Raw genomic sequence first — 27,090 nt, forward strand, 5'->3', positions numbered from 1 at the left:
AACCAATGGGAAGGGGCGCAGTTTGGAGTAACACGTCACTCTAGTAAAGAGCCGGTGCAGGGCGATCCCTTTGCCGTCGTCTGTCGGTGCTTCTGTGCCCACCGTGCCTCAAATGCAGTAGTTTCTGAAGCAGGACACGATCTGAGTGGAAATATAAAGAGGTAAGCTCGAGGTCCATCCATGAACACTTGATATCAGGGGCTATTTTTGCCTTCTATGAAAGAAGAGCAGTGGGTTAGTGCTATGTTCCGTTAGCTAACCGGCTAAGCTTTTAGCTTTCATTAATTTTTAAAATAGAACATGAGATAAACAAAGAAATACGTTTCGAAACAAATCTGTTTTCGTTTTTGTGACCTTTCATCAATCTCAATAGATTGATATAGCCTTCATATTGTTTATTAAATCTCATGTCAACGTGGCGTTTGCCCCTTAGGATCTATGCGATTAAAACTCAATTAAAATATTAACATAAATATGTTTTGAATAGCACTAAAATAACTTAATTTGTCCACAACTGTAGAATCTATAAAACATATTGTATACATCAAGGTTCAAAGATTCCAAAAGGCCAAGCTGTTGTGGGAGTTGGACTTTTTACTTTTTGTTTGTTGATGATCTGCCTGACCCTTGATCACAGTGAGTGACTGTCTCGTAGTTAAATGATAAAAGTGTTTCATTATTGAAACATTATTGTGTGTCATTATTCACATTTGTTCTTTACATTCTAACTAGAACCCCAAAATCAAATCAAATATTTTTTTATTTACTTGCAGACTTGCCACTCATTTGGCTCTGTTTCTGTGCTGTTGTCATCTTATTTTTAATACAAGCATGAATATATATAACATAAGTTTTATATGGGGTGATAACACCACAAACAAGAATGTATTTACGGACTGACCGAGTAGATGTCATAAAGAGTAAAGAGAAAAGATGAGATGCCAGCTGCATGCCCTCTGTCTATACCATTGAGTAACAGTTGTAGACCTGTACAAATATTTGCTTTGGACCTGCTTTTTCAGCATAACACCAGTTAACTATAGTGGTCATTGGACAGATCCGTTAACATTTAGATCCATTCACTTTTTATCTTTTCTTGTATGTTGTGTTGTATGTTGTATGTTATGTTGTCAAGAAACACAGTGTGTGATTGACAATATGATGACGGAGAGAAAAATTAAAGGACTAAAAATACTAGCACATACCAGTGTCTTTGCTAACAAAGGTGCAGTTAAATTGATTCAATCTTCAGCGTCGTATTCTGCGGTACATGAAAACACGCTGATCAGGTTTCCATTGTCCTACTTGTGCGTCACAGCTACAACAACTACGTGAATTTTTAGAAGGCGGACAAAAGGCACTTGTATAAAGCACCGACACCTACCAGTTGAGCTGGCAGACTGAGAGGAGAGACGTGGGAAGTCTTGTTCTTTCTCAAGATAAGGAACCTTACAATTGGATTTTTTGATTTTTAGCTTCATTATGACGACCTACCAGGAGTTTATCCAACAGAACGAGGACAGGGATGGGGTCAGATTCAGCTGGAACCTCTGGCCTTCCAGTCGCCTTGAAGCCACTCGGCTTGTGGTCCCTGTCTCCTGTCTCTTCACTCCGCTCAAAGAGAGGCCAGACCTGCCTCCTGTTCAGTATGAACCAGTGCTCTGCAGCCGGGCGAACTGCAAAGCCGTGCTCAATCCATTATGGTGAGTAAAGAATATAGAAATTGTGCAATTTGTGTTTATTTTTCTTCATTAACAATCATAAACATGGCACATTCAGAAAATGATCCATAATAATTACATTGATTAAAATTATCAATAGTTTTGTTGTTAAAACATGGTGCTTTATTTCTTATCATTTTACAGTCAGGTCGACTTCAGAGCAAAAATATGGGCATGCAACTTCTGTTTTCAAAGAAACCCAGTAAGTTTATATAAAGTGATATATATTAATTATATTTAATTAATTTTGTTCTTTAAAAACATAAAGAAATAAAGAGACAATTAATTACTAACTTAAATGTCCTTGTCTGTGCCTACAGTTTCCTCCATCTTATGCCGGTATTTCAGAGGTGAACCAGCCCGCTGAACTCATGCCACAGTTCTCTACCATTGAGTACATAGTTCAGGTAAATATTGTCTGTAGACTGATTGTATGTTCTGAAATTGTACAGGGCAGAGGTGAATATTGAAGATTTACTATACATTTCTTTGGAAAAATATTGTTTTCAGTAGCATAGATAAAAAAAATACAGATTATAACCCAGTGGCACTTAATTTCAGCGTGGATCTCCAGCTCCTTTGATTTTCCTGTACGTAGTGGACACATGTTTGGAGGAAGAGGATCTCCAAGCTCTCAAAGAATCCCTGCAGATGTCCCTCAGCCTGTTGCCCCCCAATGCTTTGGTGGGACTCATCACATTCGGGCGCATGGTCCAAGTTCATGAGCTCAGCTGTGAGGGGATTGCTAAAAGCTACGTTTTCAGAGGCACCAAGGACCTCACCTCCAAACAGATTCAGGTTGGTCACAACTCTTTAGATTATCTTAAAACAGCAGTAAACTCACAGCTATACCATTATTTACTGTATTATATAGACAATGGCATAATTTGTAAATTAAAGTGTTTCTCTTCATGGGTAATTTATACGGATAATAAATGTTAGTTTTTGTATATACATTTGCGTAATGATATTATACTCTTCCAGGAAATGCTTGGTTTAACTAAGCCAACTGCCCAAGGACAGCCTGGACGTCCTGCAGGTCCTCAGGATGCCGCTGCCACCTGCAGGTGTGAAAATGGATATATTTGTATATTTGTATATTTGTTTTTCACAGCATTATTTTGTGTAAGTAACACCTTTGTTGATGTGTAGGTTCTTGCAGCCTGTACACCGTGTGGATATGAACTTGACAGACCTGCTGGGTGAACTGCAGAGGGACCCGTGGCCGGTTCCTCAGGGCAAGCGGCCACTTCGCTCCACTGGGGTTGCTCTGTCTGTTGCTGTCGGTTTGCTTGAGGTAAACAATTTTTTCCAGTCTATTTATCGGTATGAAAATTAATAAAACAGTAACATTAGCAAATGAACCTTTGCTGATATTGCTGTAATTGTTGTGGAACATGTCAGCAGCACATTACCTTTTTTCACACCAATATTATCAAATTTGCTAATCTGTGTGGTTACATAACTGATAAGTGAACTTATCGTTCCACGTTTCTCTGAACTGTAACTGTCTTATGTCAGTGCTGATTAGAGTTTGTACACTTTGCTCTGCCACAGAGGTCAAGATGATTCTCACTCTTCTATTAGATTCTCTTCTATTAGCATACTTGTCATGCTAATAGAAGAATAAAGTCAGATGGGTTGCTGTGTTCCTCTAACTTTGGGCCACTTTTATCATTTAAGTATTAAGGACATTCCAATAAAACTACTGAACTATGGACTATTAAATTGCCATGATTGGAGGATGTCTAGTTGCAGAAGTCTAGCTTACACCTGTTCCTTTTAAAGAGGCACCTTTGCTGATGGCACAGTGACTGTAATTAACCCTCTGAACACAGAATTGACCCTTTTCGCAACGTATTAAACGTCACTTATGAGAAGCAGGTCACTGGTTTATTAGTGTATGGATTTTCTCATTCATGATCTGCAAGCGTGGCAACATTCTGTCGGGTTATTTTTCATGTTTTTCCAAACCAGTGCATGATAGGGACAATAACAATGAAACAATTGTTTGACCTTACAGTGAGGGTTTGGTGGATTATACCCTGGCTGTAACTGACTCCACCTGATGTGTCCCGCAGGGTACATTTCCCAACACAGGAGCACGCGTGATGCTGTTTATTGGAGGGCCGCCAACCCAGGGCCCTGGCATGGTGGTGGGAGATGAACTCAAAACCCCAATCCGCTCTTGGCACGACATCCAGAAGGACAACGCTCGCCATCTAAAAAAGGCAACTAAGGTAAAACGAGCATTTAGAATAGAGCTGTTGAATGCATTTGTGGAACATTGTATATTAGACAGAAAGTTGGTTTTTACTTGGTTCGTCACTATTGTCAGCTCTTTATTACACAGGCGGTTTTAATGTTGTAATTGTTGTAATAATGTATGAGCTAGCATGTGTTAAGTCTCTCTATTTGTGTCACGCAGTATCATGAAGCCTTGGCCAATCGTTCAGCTGTAAATGGCCACAGTATTGATATCTACGCATGTGCCCTGGACCAGACTGGGCTGTTGGAGATGAAATGCCTGTCTAATCTCACAGGGTACACACCTCTTTTGCTCAGTTGTGTATTATTTTTTGTTCACAGTTGAAAATAACATCATTGATAATCTGTTTTGTGTGCTTAGGGGTCACATTGTGATGGGAGACTCCTTCAACACTTCACTGTTCAAACAAACGTTCCAGAGAGTTTTCAGTAAGGACTTGAATGGAGATTTCCGCATGGCTTTTGGGGGTGTCCTGGAAGTCAAGGTTAGCTTAAATGTTCTCGAATAATGTTTTGTGTCTTATTCCCTGAAAGATTTCTACAGAAGTAGTTAACACTAACCTACTTTTCAGACCTCGAGGGAGCTGAAAGTTTGCGGGGCAATAGGGCCATGTGTTTCACTCCACGCAAAAGGCTCCTGTGTTTCAGAGAATGTGAGTCACTGCTCCTGATAGAGACAATTATATCCACGCCTTTCAGTAAATGTAATGTGAGAAATGTGGTCCTGCAGCATCGTTGACAGTCTTTCTGTTCATAGGAAATGGGCATTGGCGGCACAACTCAGTGGAAAGTATGCGGTCTCAACCCTTCTACCACTTTGGGGCTTTATTTTGAGGTGGTAAATCAGGTAAATGATACTTGAAACTTCTAGTAAACACTTGATTTGCTAAAGAATAAAAGTTTCATGCTTTTGATCATCTGTGTTTGTGTAGCATAATGCACCAATCCCTCAGGGGGGACGTGGAGCAATCCAGTTTGTAACGCAGTACCAGCACTCAAACACACAGAGGAGGATACGTGTCACTACCATCGCCCGGAAGTAAGTCCTACGCCCTTGTGTCCTACGCACTTGTGTTTTTACGTTGTAGATAGGTTGCTAGGTGTCAACATGAAATGTTCTCAAGTGAAATATTTTAAATTTGGCAGCCTCTTCAGTTTGTGATATATTTAGTCTGGACAGACAAGTTCTCACCAAAAGCTAGTATTAGCTCTTCAGTTCAGGATGTTTGCATTCCAATAATTCACTGGCTCTGGGTTTGTGCGTCATTCTCCCACACCCTTTGCTCACCTGTACTAACTCATGTGTCTGTCTCTGCTGTGTCCCCTCTGCAGTTGGGCAGATGCACAGTCCCAGATTCAGCATATCGAGTCGTCGTTTGACCAGGAGGCCGCTGCAGTGCTCATGGCCCGACTGGGAGTGTTTCGGGCAGAGTCGGAAGAGGGACCAGATGTCCTACGCTGGCTCGACAGACAACTCATTCGTTTGGTGAGTTATGAAGTTTTGTCATATACATTTGTAATGATACAGAAACACATTGTTTTCAATGTTTAATCTCTGTCCTTTTCCTATTGCAGTGTCAGAAATTTGGCCAGTTCAACAAAGATGATCCCACATCATTCAGACTCTCTGAGTCACTGTCCCTTTATCCTCAGGTAATTCTGCCACATAGTGGTAATTTTGCATTTTTGTTTAGAGCTCAAATAAAACTGCTGTTTTGATCATTATTAATCCATCTTTTTCCTTGCATTTCCAGTTTATGTTTCACCTGCGGCGGTCGCCCTTCCTGCAGGTTTTTAACAACAGTCCGGATGAGTCTTCTTATTACAGACATCACTTTGTCAGACAGGACCTGACCCAGTCTCTCATCATGATCCAGCCCATTCTCTACTCGTACTCCTTCTATGGACCACCAGAGGTCAGCCTCCCATACACACGTCCATAATCCATGTGTGATACTAATGGCCTCAGCTGAGCATTTGAAACGTCATGTTTTTAATGTGAGCCTCGTCTTTGTGTCACAGCCCGTCCTCCTTGACAGCGGCAGTATTCTCCCAGACAAAATCCTGCTCATGGACACTTTCTTTCAACTGGTCATCTACCATGGAGAGGTGAGAATGCTCTCAATGCTCTAGTCTGTGTTTATTTAAACTGCATTTCTCAACATCAAGGTATAAAATGTATTATTATTTCCAGACTATTGCACAGTGGCGAAAAGCTGGCTACCAGGATATGGCAGAGTATGAGAACTTCAAGCAGCTACTGCAGGCTCCGCTTGATGACGCCCAGGAGATTCTCCAGACGCGTTTCCCAATGCCGCGCTACGTTGACACAGAACATGGAGGCTCACAGGCACGCTTCCTGCTGTCCAAGGTCAACCCTTCTCAAACCCACAACAACCTCTACGCCTGGGGACAGGTACAGTATTCCCAATATTACAGTACACTGTGAAATGAAAGACAAGCTTTATATCAAAATGCAACATGTGTCTCTACCTTAGTGGTACTTGAACAGTGAACAAAACAGGACCTGGCTTCTGGTTCTAAAGTAGAGCTGAACAAGGCCACATTCTTCAAGTGTATTGTTTATTCACAGCTGAGATCATGGCAGTACAGGCTCTTTGCATTGCTGCGATACCACCCCCTAGTGGCAAGGGGCGACTCCTGAACGTCTACTAAAACATGGAAACCAATGGGGACTTTAGACGTGTCAAAAACAACTTTAAAAGCCTGGCTCCAAAGACTTTTATTGTTTCTAAAAATACAATTATATATAAAACGCTGTTTTAGATATTTATTTTAAAAGTGTTTGCTTTGGGCTTCGAATGAAAGGCGCTGGAGCACTGAGGAGGCTTGTTGCCGATCAGCTCAGTTTCCCACCTTTTTGTCCTTTTCTGGCACATGCTCTGTAGGAGACGGAACTAATTTAAGTAAATGGGGAGGCGTGAGCAATGACTATAAATATAAGTCTACGTGATGAACGTGTCTGGTCACTGAACTGATTATGTCACCAGCAAATGTCATTTACAGTGAGTTCAATGATTGCTCTTCTTCTGCAGGAGACAGGAGCTCCCATCCTCACTGATGACGTGAGCCTGCAGGTGTTCATGGACCACTTGAAGAAACTGGCCGTCTCCAGCTCAGCGTAAATGTCTGCAACAGTGCAACAGCAGGGCCGAGTCAAAAGGCAAAGGATAGTTCCTGACCAATATGGATCCACAACATTTCCCAGATTCTGTGAAGGAGTTACACCCAGAGAAACCTGGAGGTGCTTAACTGTAAACCTTTTTTTGTTTGTTTGTTTGTTTTTTTAATAATAAAAGAAAAAAGCACATTCCTGTATCAAATGAGGAGAGCAAGTAATGTTTATTTAAAAGAATGACTGTTTGACCTTCAATATAACTAAGTTTTGACAGAATCAAACTAAAACTAGGCAATAAATGTGTAAGAATCATGTCCGACATGGTGAATGATATCAATCATTTTAAGTGTTAGTTGGTCCTACAACTAATATTGCAATGTGTGTTTAAAACTACTGTCAAGCCAATGTTTCTGCTTTGTCTATAGTAACAAAATATGTAGAATTTTCTCAGAAATAAATTATAATGGTACATGATAATAATAATAATGCAGTATCTTCCTTTTTTAATGCAGTATTTTCCTTAATATGAAGAAGATTCAAAACTTCTAGGAAAAACAATTTACATTTATTTGTCCTGGTCACCATCTGGTATTTTGACCCAAGTGTCTGTCTAATCCTGATCTAGATCCTGAATGTGTGATAAAAAGAGCACACTCGCGACTACATTGAATAAGGACTCATTTGGTTTTAGTTAAAGAACATATGTATGAGCAATTAGATCTGCATACAGGGAGATCCTTTTCTTACTCTAATTGCCTTTCAATAGTTCTTTGTCATGTAGTAGATCGTAATCTTGTATTCTATCTCAGCACAGCAAAAGGATGAGCATGGCTTACCCTCACCCCACGAGTTGACCGGTCATTTCTGCAGATTGAAAATGACACTCAACAATTGTCTTTTTCTCATTCACTGCTACTGTCATAAAGCCGTTGGGCACGCAATCCCCAATGTTAAAGCCCCTCACACACCATCAACTGTGGCAGTAAGCTGATCTCAGAGCACCCAGACAGTATGATTTCGAGGATCAGTGAACGCAGATTATGAGGACTAATCCTTAAGGGCTATCTGTTTAGAGGAAAAATTCTCCTCTTAGCAGCTTTCACATGAAGTCAGTTCAGGGGAACTGAAAAGTGTCACAGAAAACACTTTGTCAAGTTAAGAAACAGTTTCTTTCTGCCTGAGTAATTATTGAGTGAAGTAATTTCTTCACTCAATAAGTTTTTTCTTTGTCATTTACATCAAAAGCTATAAATTGAAATAATTACTGAATTGTGTCAAATTTCTAATAATGTAAGTAGTATCTAGTATTCACTCACTTCTTATGGTGGAAGTGGTTGATGTCTTTGTGGTGATAAGCACAACAAAACAAAACCAAGATGAAAATACCAGTAATCTTATATATGTTTATGCTTGGGCTGTTCAGACAATTCGGTTCACTACGTCAGAGAGCGCTCATTCATGATGCGTTCGTCAATGTGACTCTGGCTTAGCAAAAGCTGTAAAGACATGTGTTGTCTTATTATCGCTCAGATCACTGCTACACTGTCCATAGGCTAGAGAAACCCATTCTGGCTTTTGTCCCAGATCCCTTATGTAAGATTTCTATATGAAATATGTGTTTATATAACAGTGGTCACCTTTTACTGTATTGTTATAAACGTGCATTTCTTTAGGTCTTTTGAGATGAGCATGTTCCAATGAAACTGGAGGTGCACGGATTTGGCAGAGACAAGCTTGTGTTGGCAACTTTTTGTTTGATGATGAGCACTAAATTAAGTAAAATATAGTTGTAGGATAGTTTGTTACCCAACAGGTCAAGACTTATTGGATCTGATACAAAGAACACACTTATTAGTGATCTGTTTCATTTCTCATACTATACTGTGGAAATGTTCATTATTACTTAAATTTTTTTTTTATATATATATATATAATAGAGAAATACCAGGGGCTCAGAGAAGAGCTGGAGAAAACCTGGAGGGTGAAGGCATCAGTGGTGCCCGTGGTCGTTGGGGCACTTGGGGCAGTGACCCCCAAACTGGAGGAGTGGCTCCAGCAGATCCCAGGAAATACATCAGACATCTCGGTCCAGAAAAGTGCAGTTCTAGGAATATATATATATAAATATATATATTATCATGTTTTAATCGCCACAAAATGTATCCATCTGATTAAGTGAAAATAGTTTATAGTCTGCAAATACACAATACTATTTGTGCTTGATGAAAGAAAGGCTGCATAGATGTGAAAACCCAGTCATAAAGCTAGATCTTGCCACACATGTTTTTACAATTGTCCCCACTTCTATTACAGTGTCTTCGGTCACTATTATCACAACAACTTTATCCATTACCTGAATTAAAGTTCTCTAAGATGTAGTCTATATTAACATGTTAATGATAAAAACATGTGTGGCTTCTTCCCCTGGCTCTGCTTTACTATAGCATTGAAGCATTTCTCTGCAGCTGAGAACTTCACTTCACTTCGCTCTAACTGGACAGAGGGGATTAACTGGTCCTACTCAGAGGAAACAGCATCACCATCTGCACAGACGTCATAAGCACCACTGGCCAAGCAGAGCCAAGTGTGTTGACTTACAATATGCTCCGTATTTACAATAAGACTCAAAGGCCAGGGGAGTAAACGGGGGCACTACTGCTCTGACTGTATTTGTATTGAGAAAGTCACTGATACTTCTTTTTGGAAAACACCCAGCTCTGATTCCAGGGTTTATCAAACTCATTACTGTGTTGGTTCGTGCCTCTAAACGGCAATTCATAGAAGAGTTAATGTCATTAATCCTGCGTGATGAGGGGAGGATGCTGTGGACCTGACCCCAGTTCACCTCACACCACCATGGGGTGATGCAACAGCTTATTCCACAGATAGGAGCAGTGGCCAGTCAATCATGCAGATATTCATGTGTTATGTGCAGATCAATCAAATCCTATCATATTTTAGATCTAGGTATACTTTTTGATTAAATTTCAAAGAATTGCCAACAGTAGGGGAGTGCAAACCACAAGAGATTTATGGAGCATTGTTAGCTGCATAATTCAGACATGATTGAGTTTCGTTTTACACGTGCAGGTTTACACAATTAGTCTCTATTCAACCTATGCAACTAGTTTATATGTTCCAAAACTTTTCAGCTTGTCCAAGTTCCAAGGGCCGTGGGTTTGGTTGGGGTTGAGTTGTTTGCAGCCTAGAGAGAGAGAGAGAGAGAGAGAGAGAGACAGAGAGAGAGAGAGAGAGAGAGAGAGAGAGAGAGAGAGAGAGAAGAGAGAGAGGGAGAGAGAGAGAGAGAGAGAAGAGAGAGAGGGAGAGAGAGAGAGAGAGAGAGAGAGAGAGAGAAGAGAGAGAGAGAGAGAAGAGAGAGAGAGAGAGAGAAGAGAGAGAGAGAGAGAAGAGAGAGAGAGAAGAGAGAGAGGGAGAGAGAGAGAGAGAGAGAAGAGAGAGAGAGAGAGAAGAGAGAGAGCGTCATAAGAAAATCCATCCGACACTTAATGCAAGGACGCGCGTCAAATCCTTTGACAACGTGACTTCCTATAGGAACCGCTCGTGAGGGGAGAAAGTGGGATTGTGGCACTTGGACTCAGAGCAGAGAAATGCAGAAATGTGGACGTCTTGGGTGTCTATGTGCCTAAATATGCAGTAAACCTCCAAATGGAATCTCATCTGCCGGAGGAAACGCGCACTTTTTCCCAAAATGCTCTCCTGAAGCTCGGACCATGACGAACACTCGCAGATGCAGGACTCTTTGGTCGGTCGGACTCAACTTCTTCGCACTGTTCTTCTCTATAACGGCGTTCATCACCACGTACTGGTGCGTGGGGACGCAGAGAGTCCCCAAACCAAAGTGCAGCAAACTTCGGACGCATCAGTGCATAGACTACGGAGTGAACGAGACGGACCCCAATAAAGTGGTGTACAGCTGGGAGACCGGGGACGACCGCTTTCTATTCCGCCAGTTTCACACGGGCATCTGGTTTTCCTGCGAGGAGAACATCCACGATGAAAGTAAGAAGCCAACTCTGTGTGACGTGTGTTTTTTTCCCCTTGGCATTAACAAGAAGTTTAAGCCAATGGAGAAAATAGGGCGATTGAAAGAGGATCCAAAAAATCTAATTACAATATCAATCTTTATATTCTCCAGACTATTTCTCAATAAAAGAAGGAAATAGACATAATGGTTTCTTTGGCATCTTATGTTGTTTCAGAAGAACTGTGTACTGTACTGCATTATGCTTAGAGCTTGCCTGCTCTGCAATAGTATACAAAGTATACAACAGTGATAAGACCTTTATTACTTTGCTTCACAACTGATCCATAAAATATTGATTGTAGTATTGGGGGATATTTATTGCATCATCAAGCTTTTTAAAAGTGTATTTATATTTACTCTCAGTGAGCCAGAGCTGCCTTTATGGCAGACTGGCAGCTGTAGCACACGTGGCATCCTATCAAACATTCTCACTCATTTATAGGCCTACATGAGACAGAATGGGATTAAACTGAGCTCCAGGTCAGTCTCCACCTGAGATACTTCAGTCTAATGCTGTTCTTTCACACTGGATAAAACCTGTCAATGGCTAGGATGTTGTTGATGGCTGTGTCACAATATACTGCTATCGTACAAGATGCAAGATGCCTGACCTCGTGCCATGTCATATCAGGCAATAGTGCACATGTAAAGAATTTAAAAGCCATTCAGGTCAGGGGATTTTGAATGTATTCAGTGATTTATTAATAGTCGGGTAAATGAAAGGATGCCACCTCGGGGTGTTATCACCATCTCCCAGCATTATTACTATGTTATTACAGGGTTATTACTATGACTGTGACTCATGTCACTTAAGATGTGTGACTTACTACATAATATAGAATAGAACTACATTTCATGAAGTATCAACATGTGCTTCAAATAGATTATGTGTGCCTTTGTACTCAATGGTGAACATACTTTGATTTATTTTGGCTGTTGCACATCTCTCTCATCAAGTGTTTGTGTGATGGAGAGCGAGTGGGCCAGCTTGAGTTAATAAGGATTATGTAACACAGCCCTTGATGAGTTTTTCCTCAAAACAGCTGTTGCCACCCTTCTTCCACCTGATTAATGTTCCACTTACAACACAAATCCAGTCACACACTCAGCTCAGCTGATGAAAACATGCCATCCAAATGAATATGCCTGAATGGTTATTATCCAAACTAAAATATCATCATCAAGCATTTCATTTTATTGTAAATACCTGTAATACTCGGGATACACAAGCTGTTGAGTGTCCCTGCCAATGCACCATCTGCCAGTGGCGAACCCTTCCAAAAAGCTGCATTGACATATGCCACTTATTTAAAATTGACTTAATCCTAAACGTCTGACTGGAGATTTTTTGGGCCATGGTTTAATCTGCAATAGTAACACCTGAATGAATAAGGAGATTAGAATAGAACTGGAGCACTCAGACTCTCACTGATGTCACGGCTGTAGTCACATCTGTTCAGCCCAAAACAAACAGAGCTGGCCTCTCAACATAACCCCAGTGTCTGCTGGAAACATTCTGCCACTTTTTTACATTGTACTCTGAAATCCTAATCTAAGGGAATGTATTTTTTGTACCTTGACTACAGGTGAGAGATGCCGCAGCTTCATTGACTTGGCTCCTGCATCAGAAAAAGGTAAGCGCATTATTGGAATAACATGAAGACACTTTGTACAGCTGAACCCTGATAATACGGAAGTGGAACAAGTTCCTTGTACTCTGTGAAGACATAAAAAAGAAGAGAATGATAGTATTATAAAGGCAAAATGCTTCAAAAAGAGCAAAAAAATAATAATGTGCAATGTCTTTGAGTGTGATTATTAAATAGACAATAAATACTGCGGAATGTCAACAGTACTCCCACTAGTCATTTCAAAGCTCTGATGGCAGAGGGGTTCGTCACTGCATCTTCCTGTACCTCTGACCTGAGTGTAAAAGAATTCAGCGTTGGTAGATGCTCAGCAGAGAGAGCTGTGGTGTCCTGATTATCTTGAATGCAGTCTTCACCCCTCTCTGCAGGCCGGTGCTGTCTGTGACGGGACAGTTGCTATACCAAACAATAACTCAAAAGGGAGCAACGGCCTTATAGCTTCATGTGGGCAATGTTTATTGTAAATGTGCTCTCTAAACTTACAGGTTTCAAGTACATTTTAGATTTTGTAAATGTTTATATGGGCTTGTTCTTTAAGAATATACCTCTTCAAAGCCTATATAAAAGTCTGTCCATGTGCAGGGATGTTGTGGCTCTCGCTGGTCTCAGAGATGCTCTACATCGTACTGCTGGTGGTCGGCTTCAGTCTAATGTGTCTGGAGCTGGTTCACTCTAACAACATCATCGATGGACTCAAACTCAATGCCTTTGCCGCCGTCTTCACTGTACTCTCAGGTAAAATAATGCAAGATGTAAAATGCACTTATCATCAATTACTGTGAAGCTTTCTGTAGTTCAGTAAAGAATGTACTTGACTGATTCTGTGTATTTGTAGGTCTCCTGGGAATGGTGGCCCATGTGATGTACACACAAGTGTTTCAGGTGACTGTGAGTCTGGGCCCGCCTGACTGGAGGCCATACAACTGGGACTACGGCTGGTCATTCTGGTATGAATCTGCACCGTTACGCTTTGTTTTATGTCGTTTAATTGAACACTTTGGGAAATCATCTTCGAGTTTGTAGTTTTTTGTTGTTGTTTTTTTTTTTTTTTCAAAATAGTGGGTCATCTTCACTCTCACCTCCTCCAAGCATGACTGATGCTAATGAAAAAAAGCCAAAGCTCTCATGTTATGGACGGATTAGGCTTTGGTGTTTAAAGCCCCAATATGGAGAATGATTGGAATTGCATAAGGGGGATAATATTTCCCTTCTTTTACAAAATGCTCACAATGCGGCAAATCTAGTTTTCAGGGCTAACAATTCTTGACCTTTTGTGATTCCAGCGTGTGAAACATAAGATGAATTGGTAGTTGAGTCGCTCAGAGCCCATGTGACCAAAAGAGAGACAAACACTAATCTCTGCAAGTGCAGTCAAAATACTGAAGAAATAATGCCAAAATGCAATTGTTGCATCCTGATCTTCATCAGTTATTGAAACTACAATTGTCTGTTTTTTAATGGGTACCACAGGGGCATGCACTGGGTTGCATTGATTGCATTGAATTGATTGACAATTGGTGTACAATCTAATGAGTCAAGTTTTAGCAGTAATTATAACGTTTATTGCATTTTATTTTACAGCAAAGTAATAGCGTGGAAATAGCATGGCAACCTAAAGTGTAATTACACAAGAGTTAAACATGAAAACAGGAGTAAATGTAACCCTTTATTTCAATTTCATGCTAATAATATCAATATTGATGCTAAACATGCTAAACCGACATGAAAACTGTAAATAATGACACAAGGTCTGTATGAAGCCCGAGCTACAAAATGCAAAATGTTATTCTAGTTACCATGCCATTTCCATCATTAAGCAATGCTGTAAAGAAGATTGCTTGGTGGTAACAGTGAACATGTCCTCTGTTGCAGTATGGCGTGGGCATCCTTCACTTGCTGCATGGGAGCGTCAGTCACAACCCTCAACTCCTACACCAAAACTGTCATTGAGTTCAGGCACAAGCGTAAGACGTTTGAACAGAGCATTCGCGAGGAGCATGCCCGAGAGGCTTTTGGCTTGTTCCGAGACCATTCAGTGCGCTCCATCTCCAAATCTGTGGAGGTGTACCAAAGTCAGAGCATAAAGAGCGGCAGAAGGACTCCTATTCCTGCAGACTCCTTGGACCTGAGCGACCGGGCGTCCTTAGGAGAGGAACAATGCTGAATACTTGTTGTTATGACAAATTGATGGCTCCAGCATCTATCTGGGCAGGGTACAGAGTTAAACTGACAAACTGCCAATTCACTCTTACACTCATCATCTTTGTCCATTTAGAGTGAAGCCTGCCTTATGCAACAAAGCTGCTGTTGAGATCTGAGAACCCACCAAGAAAGGCTGAAAAAATGGACTGTCGTCATGAAAAACTGAAAGTTGGACAAAATGAATAAGGAAAAAAGGAGCGTCTAGCCTTGTGAGGCCATCAACAAAACAAAGGATACAATTTATATAGTAGTGATGGGACAAAGCAAGCAGTGCTCTGAAGCATGTCTCGAGCAAAAGTGTATAATATGAAGCCTTGATCTGAAGCATTTGTCAAGAGCACGGAAATCATGTGACCAAAACGGTTTGTGTCAAATGAGAATTTGTGGGTTTATATATGTAATAATGTTTTATAAATATACTTAAAACCTACAAAACCTCAAACATGCTGTACTACAACTGGTATTAATCATGTCAACAGCAGATGACAGTATCAGGAAGCTTCAGTTGATCCATCATTGGGTGGCGCAATCTGTCAACAAAAGCCACTGCTTAATTTTCCCATCACTATTAAATAGTGACCTTCTCATTATTATCTCATATTTACAGAGAACTATGTGCCTAAAGATTATTGTAATTGTAAAATTAAGGAGTGAATGTGTTTGAAGAGTGTAAACCTTAATTTTACTGTAATGTTCCCGCTTATATTACTGTTACTGAGTATGTTTGGTTTTCACCCATACAGTTTATTACATTTCAAATCCGTTTTGTGTTTCTGATATGACTGGATGTCAATAAATCTCGTGTCAATGCAGAAAAATTAAAATAGTACTAAAATGGTCTCAATTCATATAGAGGTTTTTTGTTGTTCGTGTTGTGTAATGTTAGTACAAGTTCACCAGAGGGCAGTGTTGGTTTGGCCATGACTCTACTATGGATTAGCTCAGACGTGAGTTTATTTATATAGTTTACCGTATAATCTCATTATACATTATACATTATACATTATAATACAGAAAATATAAAAGTGCACAAAGAGGTGGACCTGCACTCTCCTGTCTGCAACATTTGCTATATTTTAGCGTATTTACAGTACTACTTTTTTATATAAAATAAAAACTAAGATCATTTCCCTTTTTTTGTTTCACAATTGTTTAGTTCAGTAGCCATCGTCATACTCGTTCTGGGCCTGTTGCCGTGCCAACATGGCCTGGATGAGAGCACTGGACGGGGCGGGGTTTTGTGATGCTGCAGGGACCCACTGCATCCTCTTCAGCTCCTCCTCTTCTTCCTCCTCTGCGTTCTGCCTGGCCTGCATCACCTGCATCATCACACTGTTCACAGAGTTTGGGCTGTTTTCCTCTTGCTCCTCTGTGGTGTGTTTGTAGTTGACGTGGCTTTCTGTTAATCCTGCCCGGCTGTAGTACTCCTCTCTGGTTTGATTCTCCGCTCTCTGCCTGGCCTGCATGGCTAGTGCCAAAGCACTAGATGATGACTGTTGTCTGTCATTAACATGGAGGTCATCAGCCACCTGGTCACTGGGGCGGTGGCTCTGAACAGCCCGAGCTAAGTTAGTAGACTCTCGAGGAACTGGGCGTCCTCTGGCCCGTGCTCTCTCCTCCTCTTCCTCCTCCTCCGCACGCTGACGGGCAAGCATTACTTGAACCATAGCGTTGGAGTTAGAAGAACCAGCAGACGAGTAGTCGTCTGGATGGGGCTTGGTTTTGCTCTAAAAAACAAAAACAAAAAAACAATTGGTGCAAGTCAAAATTAAGAGAGCCTCGCTAAAAGAGAAGGAATACCCACCTTTTTGTGATTTTTAGATCTGATGTTAGGTTGGGATTTCTGGAGATTCTGCAACTTTTCTAGCAAAAATGATTTGTCTTTACCTTCCTATAAAATGAAAAATAACATTTTAAAATCTGGTGATTGTGTACTAAATTACACAATTCTGAGTCGTGCTCTTACGTTAACTATCTGTTGTCGTAGAAGAACAATAAGCTGCTTGCGGCCTTGACTCACTTGCCAGAAAATATAAACAATAACACTATAATGAGAAAAGCAGGATGCTCATATTAGCTTAGCTGCAAACATATTATTTTCAAATATCAGAACTGTTTCTCTTTTTACTATAACCTTTATGTTTACTTGCAGTTTTTGAAGTTTTTTTTTCACCTGAACTTTACTCACAGGATGATAATTGTGATGAGGAAGTAAAAGATTTCACTCCTGATGACGTTTTGGTAGATGAAGATAGCGGCCTCAGAACCTCCGGTGCTATTCAGCTGAACCATCCACACCTCCACCACACTGAAGGTGCTGTCGAGACCGCGGAAAGGGCCGCAGTGCTTAGAGGGCGTCAGGCTGTGGCACAGAGGGTGTTAATCTTTACATCCAGCAGACATATACATGACTACAGGCAGGTGAAATGATAACAAAGAATTTCATTGCACTTGATGAGTAGAATTGAGCAAATGTATTTTTTCTCAAACAACCAGTTCACCTATATAACCTATATAACAGATCTAGCCATCTTCGTGGCCGTTTATGTGGCCGCGAATTACCTACAGGAATGTACCAGTATATGTAGGTAATAATAAGAATACCTTACATACAAGATTTATGTACACTGCCTGCCATACCGCCTTAGCTATGCCCAATCCCGTCAGACCTTGGAAGCTAAGCAGGGAAGGGCCTGGCAGGACTTGGATGGGCGACCGTTTGGGAACACCAGGAAGCCTAGCGAATGGAGGGCGCGAGTGAGTGAGTGGTGGTGGTCGGAGGGGCCGATGGCGCAAACTGGTTGCCTCGCTTCCGTCAGTCTACCCCAGGGCAGCTGTGGCTACAATAGTAGCTTACCACCACCAAGTATGGAGTGAATGAATAGTGCAATGTAAAGCGTCTTTGAGTGTCCAGAAAAGTGCTATATAGAAAAGATGCATTATTATTATTATCATACTGCATGTGAATGTTCATTCATACCTCCAAGCTGTGTACCCCACAATGGCCAAAGCTCCCAGAAAGAAAGGAAAGAACAGCAGCGCAGTGAAGATGGTTTTCATTTGAGCTGCTCTCCCTGTGCGACGCGGTGGCTGACAGTTCCGCATCAGGCTGACCTAAAAATGAAGAACGCAAACATTCATTTGCAGCTGCCAATAAATCACAAGTCCTGAAGTTAATTAGATGAGTGTGTTGTAATATTAATCATTAACTAATTAACATATCTACAGTAAACATCACAAAGCAGTTTTATGCTCATCTATCTTTGCATTAATTACTCAGGTGTTTACTTTCCATTACACAATGTAAAGGAAGCATTCACTGACTTAAAGGAATAGGCCACCGTTTTTATATACTAAGATATGTTCTTACCTCACTTTAGTCGAGTTAATATATCCCCGTCTGGTCATTGTCCGCGCGCTCTGTCACGCAAACGGAGCACATACGCAGCCTCTCCCATATGTGACATAGCTCCGAAAAAGCTCACGATAGAAGCTACCAAGCTCTTCCGCGTGTTCCCTATTTAAATAAAGTTACGTGAAGTGTTTTCATGCGAAGTATATTTACACAGAAATGTAACGTGTCGATTTTATAAGCAAATAAAAAGGGGGACTATATTGTGAGGCGTAATGATACGAGGAGCACAGCGTCCGCGTAGTAACTCCTAAAGACTTCCCCCGCTCACTTCCGTCAATAACCTTTAGGAGTTACTGCGCGGACGTTTTACTCCTCGTATCATTACGCCTCACAATATAGTCCCCCTTTTTATTTGCTTATAAAATCGACACGTTACATTTCTGTGTAAATATACTTCGCATGAAAACACTTCACGTAACTTTATTTAAATAGGGAACACGCGGAAGAGCTTGGTAGCTTCTATCGTGAGCTTTTTCGGAGCTATGTCACATATGGGAGAGGCTGCGTATGTGCTCCGTTTGCGTGACAGAGCGCGCGGACAATGACCAGACGGGGATATATTAACTCGACTAAAGTGAGGTAAGAACATATCTTAGTATATAAAAACGGTGGCCTATTCCTTTAATAGGTTTAAATAAATCATTGACCCAGATGCGCAAATACAATAATGCGAGCCAAGAGAGGAGCCAGGGCATCAAGTGCATTGTGTCTGGTTATGGAGGTGTGTCACTGTATTCAATTGCAGTTCAGTTTACCATCCCAAAGATCTCAACAAAATCATTTACCTTCTTTATATAGAAGAGGATGAAAAACTTAAGGATCTGAAGAACTGGCAGCAGAGGAGAGAAGTAAATGCCAATCCTAGAAAGAAGATGAAGGAACCCTGTTACTAATAATGCAGTTAGGATTTAACATGTTAACTAAATATTGTTTTCTCACCATGCGAGAGTTTGTGCATAGATAATTTCCAGGACATTTCGAGCTACATCAAACTCGGGAACCCCAAAACGGGGAAGCAACCGCGTCCCAACCACACTGTGAAAAAAAATGTGAATAAACTTTCCTTCTAATTACAAAGCCCATTAATCACTGCAGTGTTAAAAGTGTGTTTTACTGACTTGCTGAGAAACTCTCCAAAGAAGGATCCCAACATGAGGAAGATGAAGTCAACAAAGACCAGGCGGTACAATGCTTGTCCCACCACAGACTCCCAACACTGTTCAAATATAGATATTATTATATATTTTTGGAATTTAAATGTCATATAAAACATAGATCATGAATTATTAAATGCACAAGTAAGAATTGTTTTTCTTAAAGGTGCAAGGTGTAACAAAAAATGTGTATATATAATATATATATAGCGCGTATTTGAGCTTCCCATGACCCAGTGGCTGGATGGTTAACATGGCGCTTTTACTTTCCATCCCGGTGGCCTGTAGGACGCTCCAGAACCAATTGTTCCCGGTAGGTTTTCACTGCAAATGGAACTGTCTATGCCTACATTCAATCGAGAAAACCTGTCAGGCTAACCATCCATACAGCTGCTGGGTCACTGAGACAATAGGTGCCGATCCCGTGACACCCATAAAAACAAAAATCTGAAATGTCAAATACGGAGTAATCACATAAAAGGCTACATAATGCACCTTTAAGTTTGAAGTCAAGACCAAAATATGCAAAGTAAGTAAAGTAAAGTATATAAAGATTATAAGAAGATTTTGAGATTTAATTGAAGTCGGGTTTACATACCGAATATTTTGCTGCCACAACATTCATCCAGTAGTAACACAAGACGCCCAGGATGCACATTCGGAGGAGAACATTTCTGCACAGTGAGGAAAACAAGTTAGTCATCCAAGGCTTTTGAGCATCTCATTCATAATTTTGCGGTTTTGTGGTCCGACCTGGCGACGAGAACATAGATCTGCCTGCGCTGACTGGAGTAGTGCTCAAACTTGTTGAACAGTGAGAAAAACAGAGGTACCACCATGTTCATGAGAGACACCATGAACGGCACCAGGAGTGTCTCCGCCTCCTGACGCGGAGTCCAGCCGCCAGTGTCCGACATGCGCTGAAAACAGGCAGGAACGGCACAATTACTACGAGGAAGAACAGTGGCAGGCACAGGGTTTAAAGAATGACAGGTAGCAACTAATGAGTAACACAAGGAAGGCTTTATCTCAGCCATTAAGTCTTATCATACATGTTTACAGTTTAGAGGAAATACTGTGCAAATTACAGACAAAATATGTAGTGTTTAACACTTATCCCAAATATAACAAGACAACCATACCTAACATAAATCAATGCTTTTTAAGCTATTAACCCTCACCTGAAGTACATTTTCTCCAGTTTGGCCTTACCCAAATCTAAAGGCTTCTTTCTTCTTCTTTTTTTAAAGTCAAAATAGCAACAAAAATATGAAAATGCAACAAAAGAGGCGATGAAAAAGTGATGAAAACGCAACATAAAAGCCACAAAAGAGCAACAGAAAAGTGACAAAAATGCCAAAGAAAAAGTAATGAAAAAATTGCAACAATGCAAGGAAAATTATCTGTTTTGTAATTTGGGTAAAGCTGAACTGGAGAAAATGCACTTGGTTAAGGCAGGGGTTAATTTAGATTATCCTTCTGTATACCAATGTCAATACAAAAGTTTATTTATCTTTAAGGAAAAGCATTTTTACGTGGGATCCTCAGTTTTTCACACACTGATGATTGTTTTTCTTGCATACCCGTTGTTCATATTGGCAGAGGAAGTAGATGCTGGCCCCACATCCGAAGGTCAAACTTGAAGACAAAAGCCAAGCTCCCACATAAATCCCAAAGTGCCTTAGTTTTTCAGAGGTGCTCAGCTGTTTTCGCTGGGCCTTTTCCGAAAGCGACTCCTGAAAATGGACAGTAATGAAGAATCTATAAGCAAATGAAGCAGAGTTTTTTTTCTCCCTATTACATGAAAATATCATATTTGTTCCTGCAACACGCTGATTGGAGGACTAAGCGACTTTGCTGCTTTAACATTTTAAGAAACTACCTGAAGCTGAACGCGTAGATTGTTTTTCCTCTGCCTCACTGCTCTTTCATTGGTGATACTGAAGTCCCAGCTACACAGGAGTTGCCACGCACCACCTGACGCGGGGTCAGCCAGAACATAATTCGTCTTGAAAGAGCTTGCCATGCTGGAAGACAAATTGCAGGAAAGCATGTTTAAAAATAGGAAAATGTAACGTGATAGTTTGTAATTCATCATTGGACAAACCTGAAGATTAAGGCAATGCCACAGAGCACCATGTAAATCGCGATGGTGAAGAAGTATCCCAGCTGCATTTTGTAGTCCACTGCACCCATAAGTGTCTCATTACTATAGCTGCCATAGTACATGACTGTGTAGTTAAAGTAACCCTGCAAAGTTAAGAATAAAGATGATTTTAATGTGTGGGATTTTGAATCGTAATTGTAATTGCCATAGAACTTGTAAAACATGCTCACAGCTCCAGTGAGAATCTCCAACCCCCTGAAGCTTGTGCTGTCGGGTATGTCGGGCGAGGAGTCGTACGCCAGCTGGGGGATGGTGATGAAGCCAAAGTTGACCAGGAAGGAGAAAATGTTGAACATGAGCAGCCATTTTAGGAACACGAAGTAGGACTGGACGCTGGTGCCGAACTTGCCCCCGATCTCCTTCATCGTGCCCTGCCACAGCGCAAGCGTTTGCCTGGCCGACCTGAGGTTTGAGCCGCACCTGCGAAAAGACTGAGAAACATTGAGACAATATGAGCCAGTATGATAACACAAAATATGACTTTTATTTATCAACATCTTTTATTTTTGTGAAATATCGTTTCACTATAAAGTTTGACTATAAAGTAAACAATGCTTAAGAACTTACTCGGGAAACTTGCTCTGAGTAGTCTCCCAAACGGGTAAAGTGGCGAGATTTCTTGGAGGATTTGAATGCAAGCACTTGGTTTCTGCAAGTAGAGCACCCAATGTAGAATATCAATATGTAACATTGTCAAACCATTCAGCAGCCATAAATCCTCATTAGTGTCTCACGGAATTACACACTGCTACATACGTCATCAAGGAAAAAACTTTGGACTCATAGAGTGTAACAGCAGGTCCTTAAGACTGATCTTTTTTTTACAGCTCTTCCTTCATGTTGTAAAACTATTCTTAAAATGGCAACACTCTGGTGACTCTGGTCAGAGATTAATATTTAACTCGGGATAGACAGATATAACAATGACGAGAAGGAGTTTTATCACTGGTGTGAGTCAAAGCCCACCTGATACGTTTCTTTTCCACAAAACTCATGGGGAGATCTCGAATGGCCCGGATCTGGTCTCGAGTGGACATCTCCACAAGTTCTCGCACCAAGTTCATTTCTTCTGCAAAACACAAGTTAACAACAAAGGTAAATAGGCCAATATTAAAAGCTACAAAAAGGCAAATCTATACTTTTAAATCAAGGCACTGGTCACATTGTAATGAAAATACAATATGTGACTGCCTTCGATATGCCCGATCCCGTCAGATGGTACTTAGATGGAAGACCCGCGGGGAGAGCTGGAGGAATGTAGTTTGTGAGTGAGTGGTTGGTTGGTGTTTGTCGGAGGGGCCAATGGTGCAGACCGGCAGCCTTTAAACCAGAACTAAGTAACTCATGCCCCTAGAGGCAATAAGCTCCACTGCAGAATGTTTTTTTACTCATTAATTGTCCGTGAGAGTAAATATTGCGCTGACAGAAAAGACAAAGGGAGTGAGGAATATTGTACATCCAATTACACAATGGAGATCCTCCATCCTCCAGCCTCCGGGTCAGAGCAAGGAAAGTTGCAATTGTGGTTTTCTGGCCAGAGACACCAGGAGATGAATGACCCCCCATTCATCATATTAAGGGGAGTTTAAAAATGTTAAAATGATCTATTATCCTCCCCCTACATGTTCCAGCAATGTCCTAATGTGTAGAATGAGCCCAGAGCTATTCACCACAACTGCCTCTAAAATTCTGCACTGTCACTTAAAAATGTGTACATTCGGGTCCGAAGTGCCGTCATGCACAAGCTTAATATAGAAGCTGCAGTTACGCGTACGACCTGAGGTGGCAGTAGTGAGTATAAAATAACCAACTTGCATCTAGTCCCATGAACACTTGTATTACCCCCAGAGGGACTACAAAAAGGATTTATTAAGGTTAGTTAGTTCTTTTTTAAGATACCGTAACATAATAGTAACACAAGGGTAATGACAAGTTCTATCTTTAAAAAGTGGAAACTTCTGGTTTAAGAAGATGGAAATGTAAACTTTTTTTTAACTTGTTTTCATAAAATTGCCTCTTCAGTGATGCATAATACTAACCACAGGCAGTAGCTCATCAAACTATAATAATAATTTTAAAAAAAGAATACAAAAGGTGCAATAATAACCGCTCATACAGCAACTGGGTCACTAAAACGTTAATATATGCTTTAGTATATGTATGTATTTTTTTTCACATAAAATGTTCCATAATGTTCCTTTAGGTTAAGCACTTTATTCCACACTTACATAAAGATACACGTTACACTAGTATACACGAAAACTGTCAGTTCAAATTAACAGCGGCTAAACTGAACCACATGCTACTCCGCCAGGAACACCTTCGCATTGAAAAACTATGGATATTGATGTCAAAACCTAAAAAAAAGTTTAGTTCAGGGGTAAATACTCCCAATCTACACTTTTTTCCCCCTTGTGGATGAGTGAAGTTGGTCATTTAATCCAAGCTGTCTAAAATTAATAATATACAACACGCAAATAAAAACACTTGAATGTACATAAAGGAGCCTCACCGTTCTCCACTTGATTCATGATGGCGTTCTCTGCCAACTGAAGATTGGGGTCTGAATCTTGAAACATCCTCCGCATTGTTAGTCCTCTCCATCTCATTGTCATGTTTCCTGACAAACAGAAAAGCATATATTTATCTGCTCAGAAACCACTCGCCTTCTTTTGTGCTCCTCCTAAAAGCTACACACGCTGCTGCAACCATCATGTGGATAGTTCTACATAATCTAAGTCCTCTTTTTGCTTGTCTTTACTAAAAGTGCACACATCTTAAATCAGTATAAATTATCCTGTGTGTGCAGTGCATAGTGTGTATGTGGCAAAAGAGGAACGAAAGAGCCGGTACATAAATTCTCCCTCTCTTCTTCAGTATCTGCTAAAACATTTTCATTTCCTTGTGTGCAACTGGATAACCTCAGTGTACCAAGGATTAGCGATTACTGTATTAAGTCGGTAACAAAAGTCGACCCACATTTTTCATTCATCCTTCATTACAATGTGCCTAAAAATAATGATAATGGGAATAGGATAGCATGCTTTTGGGGCTCTTACCTGAAGGCAGAGAAGCCATCTGTATCGACAGAGATTGTTCAATGCGAGTCTCGGAGGTGATCTGAAATGAATTGTGATCTGACAAAAGCAGACCATGGTGGTGTTAAAAGTATCAACAAAAAAGTCTCTAAGCAACAGAAAGCCTGCGGACTGAAACTATGGTTCTCAAATTGTGGTACAGGTAACACCGGTGGGCTTTGCTAGAGGCTTTAGCAATTCAAGATATAGTTAATTTTCATTCTTGGTTTAATCTTGCACAATACATTAGATCAGTGGTTCCCAACAGGTACAGATCATCAGTCTGTAATGACGAGCCATGACCTAAATAAGAATTGAATTTGCTATATAAAGAATAGCACCCCCTTTTTATGCTCAAAGCCAAACAAGCCAAATAATAAAACAGGATAAATTACATCACATTATGTAAAGATCTAGAGATGAATCCACAGTTCACGTTTCCCCAAAGGCATTAGCTGAAGAAAAGGTCAAATGCCAATGATCTTTTCCCCTTACAGGGTCAATAAAGTCAAAATACACACACACAAACAGATACAGGTTTCATCCTGCTATGGTGCTGGTTTTGCGTCTGTGCTTCTGTCCCAGTGTCCTTCAGTAATCGCGTTCATTTAGGCTCATTTTAGATTTAGACAGTTCTTGAAAAGCCAAATGTTATCTGAAGTGGTAATTTAAACAAAACCACACTTGTGAGAGTCATTCAGTTTGACTAGAATGTTTGCTTACTGTGTTCATGGCGCCATACGGGGTTCACTGAATGAGTTGACAAAAGGTCCATGGGGATGCCTGGTCCCCCGTCCCGTCTCTGCTGAGGACGTCCTGCCCAAGGTGCCCTCCCTGTGTCCTGGGACGGTTCTGTCGTGGGATAAACATCTGGCCTGACCCCACTCAATTCTCCAGCATAAGGATTGGTGTGGCGAGTTCTGCTGGGGGATCTAAGACAATAATGAATGAAAAAATCAGAAAATTAAGAGGTCAGGTCTTTTTTTTTGTATTGAACTGCTGTGACTGTTTGAGGACGGTAGGCATGACAATGCTCTTGGTAAACCTCTATAAGGAAGTGAAAATTACGGGACAACAATCCCACAAGTGGCCATAAAATCTCCATAAATCTTGTGCAACATTTCTTGCTTTATTCTTTTTATTTTAAGCTTTAACTGGTAATTCTAAAATCATGTCATGGTAATAGTAATAATAATCATCATCAACATAATGAATTTAATTTTAAGAATATATATATTTGTATTTTTTTTTTTTTTTAAATGACAAACACAGACGCAATGTGTTCAAGTGCAAAACTAAGTGTGCTCATGTATTATTAACAAAAAATATCCAGCATATTTTTTCCTCAATATAACATTTGCCCCTTTAGCTAAAATATATATATATATATATATATATATATATATATATATATATATATATATATATATATATATATATATATATATATATATATATATATATATATATATTGTATATAATGTGACATAATGTACTAAATAAAACACATAAAAGTACCAACCTTCTGTCAATTTCCAGTGTCTCGCTGTCATGGTAAGCAGGGTTGAAAAATCCTCTATTGCTATAACTTGACATATGCGTTGACAAATAGTTGTTCAATACTTTTCCTGTGAAACTTTAATTTGCTCTTTTCAAATCAAGTTAAAACCTCTTGTTAATCCAGAATATGAAAAAAAAATTAAAGACTAACTTCAACAAGCACAAGTTTCAGTGTGTTGGCAGCATCCACCTCAAGTGAGTAGCATCACATGGCAAGGTAAGTGCCTGTTTGCCAGAGTGACAGCTACATTGTGAGGCAGAAGCGTGTGGTGTAACCTAATATAGAGGCCTCGTCTTTGGCTGTTAATCATTAATTTATACAAGGGGTTTTAGGTTTCTGTCCGCTCCAGGAAACACAGAGCCACAAACCTGCAGGAGGAAACAGAATAAAGAGGGAAGAGGGAAGTAAATGGAATGTATGTTAATGTGCGTTAAAAAAAGCTTACCTGATGAATAAATACAGTACACGGGGAACAGTCCATGAGACACAGTACAAAAAACATCACACGCTCTTGGGATAAAAGTCCACTCTTCTGCCAAACATGAGAACCCACCACCACCACCAGCCTAAAAACCTGCTGTAGCCTGATTTTTTATCCTCACGGGTTGCTCGAACTTTGGAGGTTTTACATACCTCTGGCTCATAAATCTTTACAATGGTGGTGTTTGCCTTTAGAGACTCATTTGTTTAGT

General features: G+C 40.4%; 3 protein-coding genes across 3 annotated transcripts; 2 read left to right on the forward strand and 1 right to left on the reverse strand.

Annotated features, from left to right (window-relative positions):
* The first annotated feature begins 29 nt into the window (after positions 1-29).
* On the forward strand, positions 30-7,588 carry sec23b (SEC23 homolog B, coat complex II component). Its single transcript, XM_079553748.1, has 19 exons — positions 30-161; positions 1,476-1,703; positions 1,866-1,923; positions 2,042-2,128; positions 2,283-2,519; positions 2,706-2,788; positions 2,874-3,018; positions 3,803-3,961; positions 4,150-4,265; positions 4,351-4,474; positions 4,562-4,642; positions 4,747-4,836; positions 4,922-5,028; positions 5,322-5,475; positions 5,565-5,642; positions 5,744-5,905; positions 6,012-6,098; positions 6,184-6,405; positions 7,046-7,588. Exons 2-19 carry the CDS (start codon positions 1,483-1,485, stop codon positions 7,133-7,135), a joined length of 2,301 nt encoding a protein of 766 aa, XP_079409874.1. The 5' UTR covers positions 30-161; positions 1,476-1,482; the 3' UTR covers positions 7,136-7,588.
* Positions 7,589-10,700: 3,112 nt separating this feature from the next.
* LOC306960358 (germ cell-specific gene 1-like protein) lies at positions 10,701-15,715 on the forward strand. Its single transcript, XM_079552787.1, has 5 exons — positions 10,701-11,148; positions 12,760-12,807; positions 13,405-13,557; positions 13,658-13,769; positions 14,695-15,715. Exons 1-5 carry the CDS (start codon positions 10,860-10,862, stop codon positions 14,984-14,986), a joined length of 894 nt encoding a protein of 297 aa, XP_079408913.1. The 5' UTR covers positions 10,701-10,859; the 3' UTR covers positions 14,987-15,715.
* A 390-nt stretch (positions 15,716-16,105) lies between these two features.
* Positions 16,106-26,933, reverse strand: tmc5 (transmembrane channel like 5). Its single transcript, XM_079553206.1, has 21 exons — positions 26,844-26,933; positions 26,360-26,766; positions 25,561-25,769; positions 24,820-24,897; positions 24,273-24,380; positions 22,727-22,829; positions 22,328-22,409; positions 21,931-22,191; positions 21,701-21,843; positions 21,476-21,620; positions 21,177-21,329; positions 20,347-20,513; positions 20,192-20,267; positions 19,558-19,655; positions 19,379-19,474; positions 19,225-19,300; positions 18,005-18,138; positions 17,213-17,386; positions 16,991-17,069; positions 16,829-16,915; positions 16,106-16,751 (listed from the first exon to the last, which is right to left on the reverse strand). The coding sequence occupies exons 2-21, from the start codon at positions 26,431-26,433 to the stop codon at positions 16,182-16,184; spliced, it is 2,913 nt and encodes a 970-aa protein (XP_079409332.1). The 5' UTR covers positions 26,434-26,766; positions 26,844-26,933; the 3' UTR covers positions 16,106-16,181.
* Positions 26,934-27,090: the final 157 nt, after the last annotated feature.

Source organism: Gobius niger (genome assembly GCF_951799975.1).
Source record: "Gobius niger genome assembly, chromosome: 3".
In the NCBI taxonomy this organism is placed as follows: domain Eukaryota; kingdom Metazoa; phylum Chordata; class Actinopteri; order Gobiiformes; family Gobiidae; genus Gobius; species Gobius niger.